Source organism: Accipiter gentilis, chromosome 11 (assembly GCF_929443795.1).
Source record: "Accipiter gentilis chromosome 11, bAccGen1.1, whole genome shotgun sequence".
Lineage (NCBI taxonomy): Eukaryota > Metazoa > Chordata > Aves > Accipitriformes > Accipitridae > Astur > Astur gentilis.
The window spans coordinates 4,048,477-4,066,105 of NC_064890.1; the positions used below are offsets into that span (position 1 = coordinate 4,048,477).

At 40.0% G+C, this 17,629-nt stretch overlaps 1 protein-coding gene across 6 annotated transcripts in view; it reads right to left on the bottom strand.

Moving 5' to 3' along the window:
• Nucleotides 1–17,629, bottom strand: part of MKLN1 (muskelin 1) — a 106,194-nt gene that overhangs the window by 9,475 nt on the left and 79,090 nt on the right. For 5 of the 6 annotated variants that reach the window (XM_049814341.1, XM_049814343.1, XM_049814346.1 and 2 more), the window contains 5 exons: nt 16,731–16,878; nt 15,546–15,660; nt 12,738–12,877; nt 9,922–10,024; nt 1,699–1,753 (listed from right to left, as the gene is read on the bottom strand). In XM_049814341.1, the coding sequence (XP_049670298.1) occupies nt 1,699–1,753; nt 9,922–10,024; nt 12,738–12,877; nt 15,546–15,660; nt 16,731–16,878 (561 nt within the window). Of the gene's footprint in view, nt 1,084–1,698; nt 1,754–9,921; nt 10,025–12,737; nt 12,878–15,545; nt 15,661–16,730; nt 16,879–17,629 lie in introns of all 6 variants that reach the window. The other variant, XM_049814342.1, reaches the window with a different exon arrangement.

The window sequence follows — 17,629 nt, forward strand, 5'->3', positions numbered from 1 at the left end:
GAAAAAGGGAAAGCAAGTCAGTGCTCACTACTTTAAACACTCAGTTTAGCTGTGGGATATGCCAGTTGTCCATTTTGGACAGATGTTAACTGTTTGCTACTTCTGCCTCAACTAACAAGGCTGCCAGCTCTCCATCCCACTACTATGTGCATATAAACACAGAGATCACGTCACCCCAAGCCAACACTGCAATCAAAATGCCATAAAAAGTAGTAAGCAAACGGCTGTCAAGCTCATTGACAGTCCTGAAGAAATGGGGGAAGCAAGAGTCCTCAGGGGACTGCTCTGATGTCCCAGAAAACAAAATCTGTGTAGCTATTTTTATTTGGTGCCTCATTTCTTTTGTCCTCAGGCTTTCCTCATTATCTTCAGTACTGTCTTAACCAGAACTGGTACTTGTATTGCTTGGAGTTTTTCCTGAGACAAGCTCTGCTGATGGTAGGAGTCCCAAATCAGAGTTGCTATTTAATCACTGGACTTGCACCTAGGACCCAGGCTGCATCTTGGCGCAAGGGCGCTTTGCAAAATAGTTTTGTGAAGTGCTGCCTCCCAACCAGGGAGGGTTTAGTCTGCAGCAGAAGCATTGTTTATCCAAATCCCCATACTTAAACCATCAACAGCAGGAACAATAGAGCGAGCATACAACAATTTCCTCTGCTTTGTATCACTTCAATCACTGGTATCTCAAAGGAATGCTTTTTAATTCAGTGAACTTGCCCTTCAGTTAATCAAAGTCAACCAAGTTAATCAAATCAAGGAGGACTTAGGTTTTTTGTTTTATTTTAGAAGTACCACTTCATGTATGTATCCTCCTATCTGTAAATAAAGTATTGTGTTGTGTCAAGAACTAATTCATCTTTTAGAACACTTAAAACTAGGGAGAAAACAACTTTCTGAAACTTGGGGTTTCTTCCTTTAAAAAATTCATCTTATAGCATCCACTAGACAATGTCTTCCAAACCACACAAGCTCAGCAGAGCTTCCTCATCCAGCAGGGCAGATAGCGCAGTGGGGCTTTTTCCTTCCTTGAATTCCTTAGAGTGGGAATTACGCGTTTGTCAAAAACTGAAGTCATCCATGCTCCTAGAGAGAGTCGGTAACTTGAGGACAACACATTATTACAAGAATGTTAAGTTATGCCTATAGCCTTCCTATACCTTGCCCAGGATTAATCTCTCAACTGTTTAAGAGAGTTAACTGGACAGAATAGTGAAACAAATTATGGCTTTGGCTCAGACCTCCCGTTTCCAGCCCTACACGCCACTGTTTTCTTCGCTCTTGACATTCTGCCCAAAGAACTAGTTTTGCAAAGAACAGAGCGAACCAAACTACTCCAGGAATTGCAGTTATCACAGCAAACAGAGCCGTAGCCATGCTGTGAGATTCCAAAGTGACATGACAGGAGGTGCTTTATTCTGACCAAAGCTTCTGTTTATTTGGGTAACAGTGAAGCATCAGATGTAATAAGAGACACAAAATGATCCCGGGAGGCATGGGTTTAAAACCACTGGTGACAGATGTTTTAAATATGGGCTCAAGGCACTGGACACTGGTCATTATAAATAATCTCTCAAATGTCTACGTAGTGGCACTTTGCATATTCAAACTGAAAACGTTTGATAGAAAAACCAGCAGAAACTAACAGTCATTATCAGAGGGAACATACTCAGTATAATTCTTCTGATACACAATACTCACCAAGAGTGGTGAAGTCCGAGCCAGACTTAAATAATGCTGAAGCAAGAAGCTGAAACTGCAGATGAGGAGGTAGAGGGACAAAGAAAGAAGAAAAAAAGTATTATTAATTGCACAGGAAAAAACCCAAAAGATTCGCAGAAGTCCAAGTGGCTTCAGAGTTGCTGGGTTTTCTTTGCACAAACCTTAGAAGTACTGTGCCATACACATGAATAACAGCAGCAGACACTTTCATGTGAACAATACAATTTGTCACCTTGGCAGAGCAAGTTGGATGATTTTTCCTCGAATTAGAGGAGCATTGATGCAATTAAAGGTACTTGACTGGGAGCCCTAAAACCTATTTTTTTATATATACTCTTTTGCCTCTCTGGCAGATATCACAGTGCAGAAGTAAGGTAGAGCCTCTTCCACACAACATTCCCAAGGAAGAACGTGGTACAGTCTCAGCGAGCAAGGATTAGATGGCATGAAAACAGGGTAGCTGCTACAGTGCAGCATGAACTTCTTGAACACAGAGAAAGCTTTAAATGGCAACAACCTTTCTGAAGTACCAGAGAAGCTCGTATCACAAGTTTAAGGGAGCATCTTTTTAACAAAACAAAACAAAGTTCTTTGCTTGGGAAACATCAGAATCATTAGTAAAAACGTTTTAAGTAACAGGTTCCTAGTTTTATTCTCCCTTAATGTCTTAGTGAGACAGTGAACACAGTATCTTCTGCCTCCGGCTGCTGTTTTCAGTTACCCACTTGTAGCAAAGTTTAATGCTTTTGTCATGTTTCCTTAAAGAATTAGCCGATTCCTTAAAGGCTTGTAATCTTTTGTCTCCTGTCTGTGACTTTACAGCACACAGCCCGAAGGAAAGAAGGGGGAGGGGAACAGAAGAGAAGCAAATATGTTCAGGGAAGGAGTGGGAAGAACAGCCAGGAATTACATATCCATCAGTTTAATTTCAATTTCAAGAAAAAATGGGAACACAGACAATTTGCAGGCATCTAGGAGCAGAGAAGGTGACAAGTAGCAGCCAATGTGGATTTGGCAACAAGTTGTATCATATCAATCTGATTTCTTCTACAACAAGGCAGCAGGCCCTACGGATCAGACTTGGCAACAGACATTGTCCATTTTGACTTTCATAGGACTTCTAATGCTTTTATACGATATTTAAGGCAAATTATTGAGGCATCACCTAGATTAAGCTAACAGAGAATGGCAAATAGGTCAAATAACTTTACTGTGGGTAACCGTCAATGGTTTGACATCAAAACGGAGCCATGAATCAGAAGTGATTCATCTGTGCCCCAGGGTCAGCATCATTCTGGGTTTTACAGTGATAACCTGCTTGACAGAACAAGAAGTGTTCACTGAGTCCACAGACCTTACACCACACTCAGACAGACTGCCAGCATGGTAGCAGACAGGCTTCAGACTGTTTATCCATTTCATCCAGCTTATAATGATGGATCAAGGTGCAATTCACTAGGGCCAAGTGCAAATCAACATAAACAGGAGAAATCAGCTATACAAAACAGGTTGCGGTACACAGGCTCTGTGAAAATGCATTTAGGATTTATAATAGATTAGTATCACCGTATTGCAAGAATGACAAATGCATAGAAAATGCATGCAAAGGAGTAGGATCTTCAAATAAATCAAGTACTCCTATTATCAAGGCTCGTAGGTCTCATCCACAGTAAGGCAACCACTTCTGGATGCCCTATATCAATTCGCAACACATGAGGAAAGCACTAGAAAAAAAATGAAGTGGTCTGAAAAATCAAGCTCTATAAAAGTTCAAAGGAGTCAGGGTTGCAGAGCTTCCACAGAAGAAAGTCCCAAGGACAAAACTGCGAAAAGTCACAAATGTAAAAGGCCACTACAAAAATGTAAATCTACAACTAAGTGCAAGAAGCCACACAAACACTTCAGCAAGATCAGTTTCAACATTTCATCGGGAAAAAACCAGTCTAAAATAGGGACAGTAGCACGCCAGATTGAGTTTGCATCTTCTGGGGTCGCTAACGTGAAGCTAGCACTGGAGGTATTTAAGAACAGGTTAGAAAGGTACAGGATTGACAAACTGCAGAACAGGGGGAAGTTGTTGATTTAAGCACCCTCTTGAGTGCAAGGTCTGGTTATATGAAATCAAAATGGATTGCAATGCTACACGTGTATTTCACTGCTAGCGTAACTTGTAAGAGTTGCTTGGCTCTGAATCAGCAATGCACTTCAACAGATGCCCAGCATTTAAATAGCTCCAAAAGTTCCAATAAAACCAGTGGCTAAATCTGTGCTGCTTCTGATAGCAAACGCCATGTTCTGGCCATCTTTCCCTCCTACACAATTGCCTTACGGGCCTGCTGCCAACTGCCTGGTAGCACGTGAAGCTGGCTATGCCGGGACAAAGCGGACGCCACATGCTTCCAGGGGTTCCCTTGCCTCCCCCAGCAACGCCAGCAGCCATCCTGCTGCAAACAGAAAGCAAGCCGTGCTTGAGGTTGGGTCTCAGGATGCCCAACTAAGAGACCATATAAGCAGGATCCAGCTAGAATCTCGCTGAACTGAGACCAAAAATTTGTTTAAAAGACTCTCTGCCAAATATTCCAGCCTCAACTGCACTAGGCACGATGGATTTTCAGCTCGGAGTTTCTTTCCAGCTTTGTGGGGAAGGAGCACCTTGTCTCCTTCTTCACTGATGACACTGCACTTCAGTTAACCTTGAGGTTTGTTGTTTGTTCTGAAAATTTACGTATCAGCTCACACTTAAAAAGCACTTTCTGATAGAAGAGTAAAGCACTTAAGTTAAGAATATCAGTTTTGGACAGCACTGAGCCTAACCTGGTTCACTCTGCATTTGCATTACAATGCCAGCTAATAGTATAATGTTCTCCCAAAGTACCCCTACTTTTTTTCCAATCCATAGAAATGTTACTGCTTACTCAAGACCACGTTTCCTACATACCATTCACAGCGTAGATCCAATACAGTGTTTTCTTCATGAGGTTTAAACTCTTCTCTAAAGAAGGAATTAACTTCTTCAGTTTTTTCTGTCATATTAATTGTTATCATAACAGACAGCACTTCAAACTGATTAATTTTGGGTCCCCTATTTGTAACTACCAGAATCTGATTTTTTCAAAATACATAGTATTGTGCAGCAGCTTCTGAATTCACTTGCAGCCAGAAGAGCAAAGCCCTCAAGGAAATCACACCTCAGCTCTCTGCCAACAGGCACCAGAATGAAAGACCCAATTAATGACCACCTACGAAAAAAGATTTGCTTAACGTCACACAGTCACACAGCGACTGTGTTACAAAGGCAGGACCAGAATTCAATTATCCAGCAGAAGCATCCAATGCTTTAATCACACCACCACCCACTTTCTTCTGACAATCCCTCTGTCTCACTGGCTTCATCCATTCCTAATTAAGCGTCCATTCAAAAGACAACAGTTCTCTTCATTACACAATTAACTTTTCTCTCAGACATCCAACCCACCTTATGAACTGCGGCAGGGGTTCCTCAGAGATAAATGTATATGGTTGACCAACATGAAGCTATAGTAGTTACATATCTGGTGCATTAGTTATATAATCTAATATAATCAACCACCTTCAGAGAGAGGCCAAGTTAAGACTACATAGGTAATATTAATTCTGGCATTTTCCGTCTTATGACCTTCATGTTTCCAACATTACTGTGTTTTTATCAGTTATGTGTAATTTATCTACATTTCTACCTACAGGAAAAAAGCAATTCTGCCCCGTGGCAGCCAATGCAAGTTTTAGTATATTTATTGCACGCTTCTGCCTTTTGCACAAATGACATGGTTAACTCTAAGGGGGAATAACTAACTCCTTTTTGGGATACCCAGCAGGTTGTGTAAATCAGACATAATTCCTCCTCTGTAATGTCTATATGGCAAGTGCTCGGATCACAGTGTAAAACAGTTTCTCAGCTTTGACCAGTTGTGTTGGGATGGTGCCTTGTAGTGTAGGCTTAAAGCAGCAAAGAGAGGCTCAAATTCTTTGAGGACAGAGCCATCACTAGCTGAAGTTGGGAAGGCTGAAAGCTGTTTTTGTAAAGGCTCCTTGGCTCCAAAGCCTCTGCTCCTGCAGCACTCAGACTCTGAAGCTTTAAAAAAAAAAAAATAAAATAAAAAATAATCACAGCAGGACACGAAGAAGAGAAGCATGCTTTTCTTAGCTCCTTCCTAGAACTATTTTTCCCATTTGGGCTTCAACTTTCCCAGAAATATCAGTCTAATGCAGACTCAAACAATACTTCGGGGCCCCGCTGGCTTCATCTGGCAAATTTATTAAAGACAAGGTCTTAGGAATGGAAAGTATGAAGCAGCCTTGAACAGGGGCCTCCAGCCTCAGTCTACAAGCTAGTCAGGCCTCAAACTGGCCTCCAGGTTCTTGCTCTTTCTTCTACCACGCTCCAAGAAAAACATACTTCAAGTTTTACTTGTACTTTGTATCTGTTTTATACAGAGATTCACCAGGAGTTGAATCTCAATCTCAACATACAAAGTCATCTTACTCCCCTTTACTTGGACAGCACTGGGCACCTTTTATATCATCTTTATTTCTTCTATAGCCCACTAAGCAGCAGCCAAGTTCTGGGTACGTTACTACAGTGTTCAAGGAACACCACCTTCAGCCTTGTATGTGATCTACTGATGTTTCTGTGCTCTAATAGCACCTGTTTTTTTCCTTGACACAAATACAAAACTTAGAACTCCTTTTGATCTTCTATCTTGACCATCCTTTTACCTTTAAAAGCCTCTAGCTGTAAACTACCACCAGATGCACATCTGTGTGTATATGAAATAGAAGAACATCCATGCCACCAGAAATTTTTACACCAACAAATGCCAGTCTTTTATACGACCTCAACCTCTGCATGAACTAGAACACACAAACTTCCATGTGCTCTCAGGATCTATCCTCCTTTACATACAATGTCAGAGCTATTAATCTACAGCCAGTAAAAAAAGATTCACTGACCAGAGAACACTGAACTAACTGAAGAGTTTTAAGCTATTTCAAGCAGAATCACAGTTAAAGAGAACTGGATCTGCATTTATGGGGAACAGCAGAAACAGAGCTGGCATATAGCCTGTGGCTACTATAACACGCACCCATGCAATACCTGTCACTTGCAGGCATCTACTTCACTTTAGAATAATAAAAAAGGAAATAAAACTATAATCCTATTAACATCCCTAAAATTCACAACAAAGGAACAAAAGTCTGGGGCTACGTTCCTACTATCAATCGTTCATGCTACTTTAAACAAAATTGGTTACTAACACCAAAGTTTCAAGAACAGTCTGTTTATTTTCTTTGGCATCCAACTCAAAACAGCTGAAGATACTTGCCTAACTTAGAAGAAATTACTTCTATTACAAAGCCAGTAAGCCTTACCTCAAAGTGAAATTCTACTTGTAATATTAGATAACACTACCCATATCTCAATCCATAAAACATGAAACCATATAGACCAGTCTCCAAGAGAACTGTAGCACAAAGTTGGGGATAAACTTATTCAGCTTGGTCCTTCTCAAATTTAACAGTTGCCCTAGAGAGAGAGAAATTAACAGGCAGAAACCAAATCCCTTAACGTTTGCCACACTAAGAAGCCGTACAACATTCAACCACTGTAGCCAGCATGAAGCAAGCCAGTCAGATACATAGCCTTTGATATTAATTAAGACGATCTCAACTACAAATAAAGACAGAATATGTAGGTGTCTGGGCTGAGATACACAAACTGGTGCTTGAAATTTGATACAAAATCCAAAGAGCCTGCGTCAGTCCTTTGGAAAGCACAAGAGCAATCTGAAGATGTAATGCCAGAGCAAAAAGCCAACTCAATGTGATAACCGGAAGGTAAATTGACGTCAACTGGAAATACACCCGGTCAGTACCAGCCCAGTACCTGGCTCTATGCCATATAGTTGGCAGATCTGCTGCAGCATAAAAAGCTTTGGAAGTTAAAGCTTTCTGACCAGCACAATTTAAACAAAAACAAAACAAAAAAAACCCAAACCAAACCACAAACAAGTAAAAAAAAAAAACCAACAAAAAACCAAAAAAACCCAACCAAAACCACCACCAAAACCCAAACAAAAAAGCCTCCGAGAAATTGTTAAATGATTTTTAGGAGACCACTGGAACAGAAGCTTGAATTTTGCTGAATGGTATGCGTTGATCAGATGGACCAGCATGATGGACAGAAGCTATTGAATTTTGTTCAGATCAGGCATTAGGCCTGCAGAGAAAGGATTCACAACATATTCACTCAGCTGGACTGAGCTACCTAAGCTCATATGCTACATCATTAGTGTGCAGAACACTAGTATGCTCTACGAAAAGGGATGACTTATTTTTTTTAAAACATTTTATTCTATTTCTATCTTGCATGATAAAGCTACTACTTTTCCCCAAAAATCTCAGAAGAGCCCATACAGTCAGGTAAATTCTTCATTATTACAAGGTGAACAAGTTAAATACTACACCCTGAACTGGGAAAAATCAAATGTAGACTATTAAAGGATTTCCTATGCCAGATGTGGACAATGGGCACCTTTTATGGCAGTTCCTTTGGTCTGCTAGTGACAGTAGCCAGCATGAACTAAAAGGAGAGGAGCTTGCTGATTACACCACAAAATGTTTTCTGTTCAGGCAATAAAAAGGCACGGCCAGTCATGAGACGCAAGATCTCTTTAGGAGTAACTGGCCAAAATGAGACATGGTCTTCACAGGCATGATGGGGCTACCAGCACACAGGTACGACATGGAGAAAAAGGGAGATCAGAGAACAGAGGACATGGTCTTATAGTGGGTGAGAGGGAGAAGAACAGGAGAAGAGAGCATCAGAATAGTTGTTGTATGTTATAAGTTATTACAGGTTCAAACAGGAAGAGGAAAGTGCTACCACACTGGGAAGATGGGGCATAACTGGGCTGAGCCCCATTGATGCATGGTGCATGGGGGGGGGGGGGGGGGGGGGGGGGGGAAATTATCTCCTTTTCTAGATGAAGAGAATCTGCATAATCTATTATTTGTCTTTCCTATGCTAAAATGGCTAGAAAGGATGTGAAATTACTTGATGTGGGACAATTTAAATGAGAAACCATCTAACAGAAACCTTACAGGCACAGGACTTAAATGTTTTACTGGATCAGATGTTTATAAATGTTAACCAGAATTTGACAAATGTGATCAGTTCCAAGATCCCAATATGAGTAAATATTTTTTTCCTTGATTCTTCTAACCCTACAATTCTATACTACTGTGCATATGCAAGAAACATGTTCTCCCCCAAAAGCTTCTAGCACCTGTATAATGATCTTTTCTTTATGTACAGTAACAAGTTAAAACCACCAGATCAAGTGATTTAATCCAGAGACTCAGCCTGGAGTAAAAGCACCCATTCTCCTATCGCAATTTTATAAAAGAAGCTGTCAAATCACCTCCAAAGTCGTTAATGGAAGAAGAGAGTAAGAACCATGGCCTCCTCTTCCTCATTCCATAGCTGGCTGCCCCAAGTTCCACGTGGAAATTAATGGCAGAGTCAAATCGACCACCTTATCTGACACTTTCCACTATTTCTTTAAGCCTTTTTGTAAAGCGACACATACTGTGGTAATGGAATCAAAACAGGAAATGGGAACAAATTTCTGGAACAAATAAAAGAACATGCCTACTGGATAATATTCAAAAGTCAGAGGAAATAAGATTTTAAGGTTAGCAAGCAATGTATATATACAATCTACTTGCAGAAATACTCATCATCTAGAGAAAAACCTCTTGCCCTCCCCCAGAGCTACTTAATATTGACAAGTCAAAAGGCAGAGTGAGTAAGAGTTTCTATTCACTTTCTACCACACAAGCAACTACAGACTCGTGACATTTCAGAGAGTTTACATTTCAATTAAAGCTCCCAAAATACACACCAGTACGCTGGAATTAAAACAAAGGCCTAGTCTTCACTATTATGAGTACAAAAGCTATTTTACAACTGCAGTTCCAGATAAAATGACTGCTTCTAAAGCAGTATGATCTTTAGAGCGGAGAAATACATAATATAGCAAAGTGTCATGCACCTGTAGAGCTTTTTCAAACTGAATAAAAACAAGGCTTAAGAGGCTCAAAACTCCACGAGAACACAGTTTACATTTTTTTATAACTAAGACAAGGATCGGTCATCACTACCTCTTTTGTCTCCTCAGGGTCCGAGTGATCCACAGTTACGTACAAATCATTCTGCAAGTACTTCAGTGCACTAAGAGGGTCAGTCTGAGCTTTTTCTTCAAATCTGCAAAGAGAGAGAAAATTTGAGCACAGCCATTTCCTTCAGGACTAAGTACTACTATTTCTACAAAGAGCAAAACCTATCTAACAAAACCTTCAGCCCAGTATTTCCAAACACCACAATGTTAATGGCAGCTCAGCCTTCTACTTGCAGCAGTACACGCTTTCAAGCCAGACTGAAACACAGAGGAGAATTTTGGGGGGGTGTAAGGGAGTTACAAGGGCAAAGTATTACACTCTTACTAAAAATATTCAAAAGCATATGTACAATAACTTCTTAATACGTAAATATAAAACACTTAGTACAGTTCGTTTTCCACAAATAAAGTAAGGTATGAGTAGCACCTCATGTAAGGAGCACAGTTTAGACACAGGCAAGCCTTCAGCACTTCAGTCCCACAGTTATTTACATTCTTGACTGTGCAGAAGTGCAACTAAAAGTACAGGGACGGAGAACACTCCCCGCTTCTGCCAGACAACAGAAAAAGGGATGACAGGGGTGAAAACCCCCAGATTCAATGAATACTGCGCCTTAATATCCCACCTTCAGAAAGAGTACATGCACATAAAAATCCTGTGCACTACCACCATTATTTTCACATTTTCTTTCAATGAACAGAAACTGTAACTTCTGTGAATTCCCTGAAGAAGTTAATATAGCTCTCGGAAAATGACTCTAGGCTCAGCACCATCAGTGAGCAAAGCTACTTCCCTGCAGCACTGAATTGGATGCATAAGCCTAGAAAAGATGAGGTTTAAATTACCTATCTTTTTCTCCTACCACCTATTCACCAAGTGGAGTATCGCACTCTGTTTGTTGCCTTCTGCACCACCAATACACAGTATTAAGCCTTCCCAGGAAAACAGCTCAGACAATTCTGGATTCTTCCAGAGATGAGGACCCTACTTAACTGCCTTGTATCAACTGCCTTACAGGAACACATCATATTTTATTCATAATATATTTCAGTTACTTTTAACAGAGTATAGCTTGTCAAACTGAAAGAAGTCACACTGAATAGATTTAATCACATTGTTATTTTTTTTATTTGGGTCATCAACTTGTCTATTTATACAGTAGTGGACATGTGTAGCCCAAATTTTGAAATTGTCTAAAGATGCAGGTCGTTTAGCCAGTGTATGGAGCACTAAGACTATGTCTATTACCTGATGACCATGACATTTGGGTATTTAAGCACGATTTCTTCCAAACATTCACATAGATATTCTTAAGATGATATTGCCATGGTCTAGGAGAGCTGAAGGACCTGAAATAAGTGGAACCACTAACACCTTGCTCTTCTACGCCTAGCCAGCTTAGTTCCACTATGGCTGACTGGTAATAAACAAGCTAATTCGCCAAACAGGACTCCAGCTGATGCAGTGGATTTGCTGCATATGCAAGCCAAGTACCTGTTCTGGTACCTAGAGTTTGATGGAATGCAGGTAACAGGCAGCCAAGTGACTCTGCAGCAGTTCAGCTCCAGCCTTGAGAGGCACACGAACTCGAGAGGCAAAGCACCCATCATACCAGTCCCTGGCTGGCCATGTTTGGCTCCCTCGTACGGACCCCAGTAAATGGGAGCATGGTGCATAAACCCCAAACTTCTGCCAGACAATATGCAGCAACATTTCCTTTGAGTGCAGTTTAAGCAAGTAAAAACAAGTAATCCAGAGCTGTCTCTGGAGGCTGTACAGCTGCATTTGCATACAACCACATGTGGGTTTAATAAACCTCCCAGATTACTGGGCAAGACCTTTATTCATCCTTGTAGGTATTCACATCTATTGCGTGGCTAACCCGCAAAAGGCCTCATCCAGCCACAGTGATTATGAGTTGAGTATAGCAATTTGCTTACTGCCTCAGAAGTAAAACACCATCAGTAAAAACTGACCTCCAACTCTTGGCGGGACCTGATAACAAAGTATTCTCACCAAGAATGCAGAAAGAGCTATTTATTGGCTTCAAATAATTTGCTGGGTCTTGAAAGGCTGTCTCGCTGCTGCAATTTCTTGCCTAAGGCAACACCATAAGCTTGATTTTGAAAAGCTGTTGCCCTAAATAGCAAATATAAAGCGGCTCTGAAGTATCCAGAGTGCAAGAAGCACCACAGTGTAGCTGAATTCTGCATAAGTGAGATCTTTCAAGTGATTCTGAATGAGAAACTCTGATGACCTCACCACGGTTCAGTCTCAGATGTGCAAAGGCATCCAGCCCCCAGACTTCATTAGCATCCTTCAGAGCTGTTACTATCTCCTAGCACAGTGTTTCAGAAACATTCTCCATTTCCTTGGGAGGTGACAGTTACCAAAACACATGTTGATGAACAGCAGAGTGAAAAGGGAATCTAAAAATTCCCCACAACTCCCCACACAACAGCCAGATTTTTCTAGGTTTAGAATAATATGGTAAAACCAGAATGAAGTTAATTTTGTAGTTTAGCCTTGCCCCACTGCTTTTCATTATTAACATAATTTTTATAAAATTAAAAATAATCAAGAAACCTGAAAATGATTACATAATCAATAAAGTGACATCTGTCAAAAGTTTACAAAATATTCAAGTTTTAGCAACTTAAACAAACAAACAATAAACCAACCCTCCCTCCCCCCTCCCCCCCCCAAAAAAAAACCAAACAAACAAAACACAAAAAACCCACAACAAACCACCAAACACACTGGAAAAGAAAACTGCAAAACACCTTTTCTTTCTATACCTGTGCTTTCTTATGAGGTATTTGCAGTGTCTTAGCAGGTATTCCTTTGAAGGTCGACAGAGCTTCAGAGACCAGAAATCGTCTAATCTCATCTTCGGAGAGCAGGACTTACCAGGATTCCCTCCAAATAAATAATGAACCTAAGCAAATCAGAGGCAGATCAAAAAGTTGATTGTTTGTGTACATCCATTAAACAAAGACTATTTACTATGTCAGCATCTTCGTAGAGGTTTATTCTGGAGGGAGAAAACCGCCTTTTAGACAAGCTACTCCATCTTATTATTAGCCTTACTTTGTCCCCTAGGAGATGAAGAAAGTTCTCTTAAACTGCTTACATTTTAAAATAAAAAAACCTGCACTGTTAGCACCTCCCTCTAGCAGATTCCTGAGACATTTATAAGCATACATCCCCAAACCATGCAATCTCTGTCTTTAGAAAAAACATATGAGCGTGATAAATCCTTAAGCATCTAAGATATGAGCAGCAAAGAAGGATCTGAGCCAAGGCTTTTTACCCAGTTCAAAATACTTGATGCAAACAATACTTAAACTGATAGATTACCAACCTCTTCCCCAATCTTGTCCTCAGAGACTCCAAATTCTCATTGTCATGAGAGGCTAAATTAAGGAACTTGTATTAAGCCTTTCTCTAATTTGGGGATGAGCAGATTACACCCACATAATTGAGAGAGGACTCCACCAATCATGCATTTTCTTTGAAGAAGAAACATTTATGCTTGTTAGGAAGACTCAGAAAAAAGGGACTTTGTAGACTAATGCTCTGGTTCTGGTCAGAGCACTGTTGGTGAAGCTGCACCACTAAAGCACCACAGTTCAGTCGAGCAGCCTTTGCCTTGAGTCAGCGAAGACCATTATCTTCCCCAAAGACAAGGGCCACTGACAGAGCGAGTGGGAAGTCCTAAAGATGCTCCAAATGACAACAAGCCCAGTCCAGCACAATCTTGGGAGATGACCAGCAGGCCTGTGTCCCCACACGTTCCATAAACTCTACAGAGCCTTCATCTGACTTGCATAGAAAAATATTTCTAGAAAAACATTTCTAGACCATTTCTAAATGGTCTCTAGAAGGGCAGATTTGTCTTGCCTCAATACAGCAGTCTAGCTGCAAGACACTCAATACACTACATGGGCAGAAAAGAAAAAAGCTAACTGAATAAAGAGTAAAACAAAAAAGCCAAAACTGTAACGTTAGGAAGAACTGAGGAAGAAAACACCAAACTTATGTAGAATCAGAAGCTGCAACCATTACTGTGATTGTCTTCAAAAAAGATTCTAGCAATCCTGAGATGCCAATCATGGACATACTAAATATACCTGTACATAAAAATCTATTTTTGCTCACAATAGCTCAAATGAAGTAGTCTAACAGCCATTCTAATAGTTTCAGGATACAACACCTTTGAAATGCAAGGCTAGATTTATGAAGAAAGCCAAATCTCAAGAAAAGTGGAAGTGTTAAAAAAAGGACGGTTTATTTCTTCACTTTTTTATTTCTTCACATCGTTTGGTATTTCAGACTCTGGACTGTTGATATTAAACATGCCACAAAGGGTCTTTAAATACTGAGGTTCAAGAAGTCCAACAGGCTACCTTTCTCTACAGCTTTAAAAATAATCACTCAAAACAATGTATTCTGCATCCCACTGATGTAGGCTCTCCTTATTTATATCGGAGGAGTTTAGAAAGGTCATTTGAACAGAGGTTTCTAAAAATAAGACTCTTCAAAACAAGCACATGAAATAGCTCTTCAGATAAAGCTGGGCAACTGCCATGACTTAGCAGCCTTCACAATAACTTATAAAACGCTACTCTCAATCTCAAGATACCTTACACTCAGAAGTAAACCATTAAAGGCAGAACAGTATTCACAGTCTATCATTAAAGTTGGTGAAGATGACAAAAAATGCAAGTTCTCCCTAGAGAAGTTGCACCTATTCCTCTTTAAAATCACCCTTATCCCCAAACTTTTAGGCTAATTGGGTTTCCCAAATTTGATTAACATCCCATGGAATGATAAGACTAAAATATAATTGTCTTTTTCAGTCCAGACTGTTTCAGACTAAAAAAAATTTTAGAAAAAGTTTATTGTAATTGCAAAATATCCATGAAAGGTTAAGTAAGTGTGTCACAATAATTTAAATTCATACGTTAATGAAGTTATGGTAACCTAATCCGTGGTTTGTGCTTTATTGGTTAATATGCACAAAGTCCTAAATTTACTGAGCAGTCATGTATACTATAAACAATTTTAAGTCTACTTAAGCATGAATATGTCCATTAAAGTCAGATAGTGCTAAAGAATGACAGTTGCTTCTGACGTGCAGGGCAAAGTAAGGCACCTCTGTTAGAGCAGATTCTTAACAGTGATCAGTTCATTCAAACGCAATTTCTCCTAGAAATGTTGGTAACAATCTGTGACCATTTATTCACTAACAGGTTGTGAGATTAAGTCCCTGAGGATAATGAACGAAGCTTCAAGTGTTCTCAAGCATGAAAACAGCTAGGACCTAGCCACTTGACAACTTTGTAGAGGTTTAGTATATCTCATTGTCTGCATTTTTATTTCAACTAGGAGCTATCATGTCTACTTCACATTGACATAAAAAGTAGCTTAGCACCTTATTTCAAAAGATGATAGTAACTTAAATGAAAGTTACCCACCACATTAACCCAAACACTAACACTATACAAAAAGCTATATTCTTTATACCATCTTTGAGAAAGCAAGTACACCTTAAGAGCAGTAAGACTAAAAAAATAACCATATATTTATCTGGACCCTCATACCTTGTGCAACTCATCGTACACCAGTTGATGGGCAAACCTTGGGCAGGGCTCCTCTTCCTGAAGGCTTTTACCTGGATTCTCTTTTGCTGCTTGGTCATTCTTATAGACACAAGACCTGAAATACAAGGCAGTAAGCAAGGATTAGTAGTACCTACAGGAAGACTATAAGGTACAAATGATGTCAATTTGAACTGCTTGGCATATAGCACCAAAGATTTTCTTACTTCTCTATGTATTGTCCTATCCCCATTCTTAGCTTTACAGAGAAACCCATCCAACAATCAGACAAGGTCATCTTGGCTGAACACAGTCCTCAATCACAAGACAAACAGGAAAAAAATCTAGAAAATTTTACATCACGAGCTTTGGAGGTATCTTTAAATGTTGCACTATTTGCTAGCAGAATTGTCAGCATGATGCATTTTTCATTACGGAGAATACCATCTTGGACACAGTAGACTATAGCAAAGGTCACAGACTACAGCAGCAAAGCTACTATTTCAATTACTGATTTCCAAGCAGACTTAAGTGATAACTGAAAATCTATTTTTTAAAAACAACATTCACACCTTTCAAAGTGATTGGCCCCTCATTAGACGAGACCTTGAATACAAAAAAACGCTGCCAGCTCTGGAAAGGGACAGTGGCAACCAGCTACCAAATACAATGCAGCAAACAGACGAACAGATATTTCCTCAAAATAATGGATCTAGCAGCTACCTGAAGTACCACTGCATGCAGCCTGAAAAGAGCTGATAGATCTGGCATGAAGATTTCTCCATCACTGTTCATACACAGACCAGTTTCCTTAGTTTCTAATAACTAGTACCATGGACACGGCTAAAAACAAGTTACATTTGACTGAGTTTTCTGCACTGATGATGAATCCTGGCCTTGAACATTTCGTACAGGAGAAACTTCTTATAATGGCTTACCTCCTCTCATCCCCTCCACCTGCCTCCAATAAAGAAGTTCACATGATTTGCCTCCATTTGGCTTATTGTCATGGTGTCTCTAAAGACTATGCAAAAAAAATGTGCCTCAAGGGAATTCAGTTGTCTTCAACTTTACCATTCCATGGTTATAAGAGGTTATAGAGTTACCTGGGAGACAGGATCGTGTAGGATTGCTTTCTAAAGAAAGTCATTGTAGATGCTAGAAATAGCACCTTGTTCATTGACTTACCAGCTGTTCCTCACAATGTCATAAATCCAGAAGGAATTCCTTACATTCTCTTCCCGCTTCTCCTTGTCTTTACTGAGCCCTGACAAGACATGGATTTCATTCAGTTCTGGATCAATGGTAGCCCTTTGAGTGAAACCTGTCATTGGAACTGACAAAAAAAAAAAAAGTTACACACTGAAAACAACGGAGGACACAGGAAGGGATCCAAGCATCAGACAAATGCATTTCCCTCCCCCTGCAATTCAACAGATTTTCTAATATCTATGGTACAAGCATGAGATTTCACATAACTACCTCTTCAGTATTCTGGGATAAATAGCATCTTAAAAAGAAGAAAATGGGTTATACTTAATTACTTTCACCTCTTCATCTTTCACATAAAACCAAGCCCAATGGACTGAGTGATCCCAAGCTGGTATTTTCTGTGACCTCTCCTGCACAGCGATCTTGTTATTTACCACAACTTAAAACTGAAATAGCACATCTCAAAACAGGAGGCATGCAGGAGTCGCCAAGCAAACAATTTGCTGCTTGCACATGCCCTCCAAAGCAGTGTGAGAGGGAGGAAAGGAAGAAACTTCATCCAGAGGTTGACTTCTTCCCTGCTAAGGACAAGTCCAATGCAAATTCTCTTCTTCCCTTCCTATTTGTGACTCATGGAAGCACAAAAAACATTCCGAGAGCTGCCGTTTCCTAGGAAAAGGTATGGACAGAGCTATCTGGGAGACAACCAGCTTGGAAATGAGGATTAAGCTACCTAAAGATAGAGCTAGATGACCCTTGCAGATAGGAATAGAGTGACTTTGTTATCTCATCTGTAAAAGGAAGCATTGATTCCAAAAAGCTTAATTGCAAAAGCTGGGAAACTCAAAAAAATTAAAGATGAACTCAAGATTACA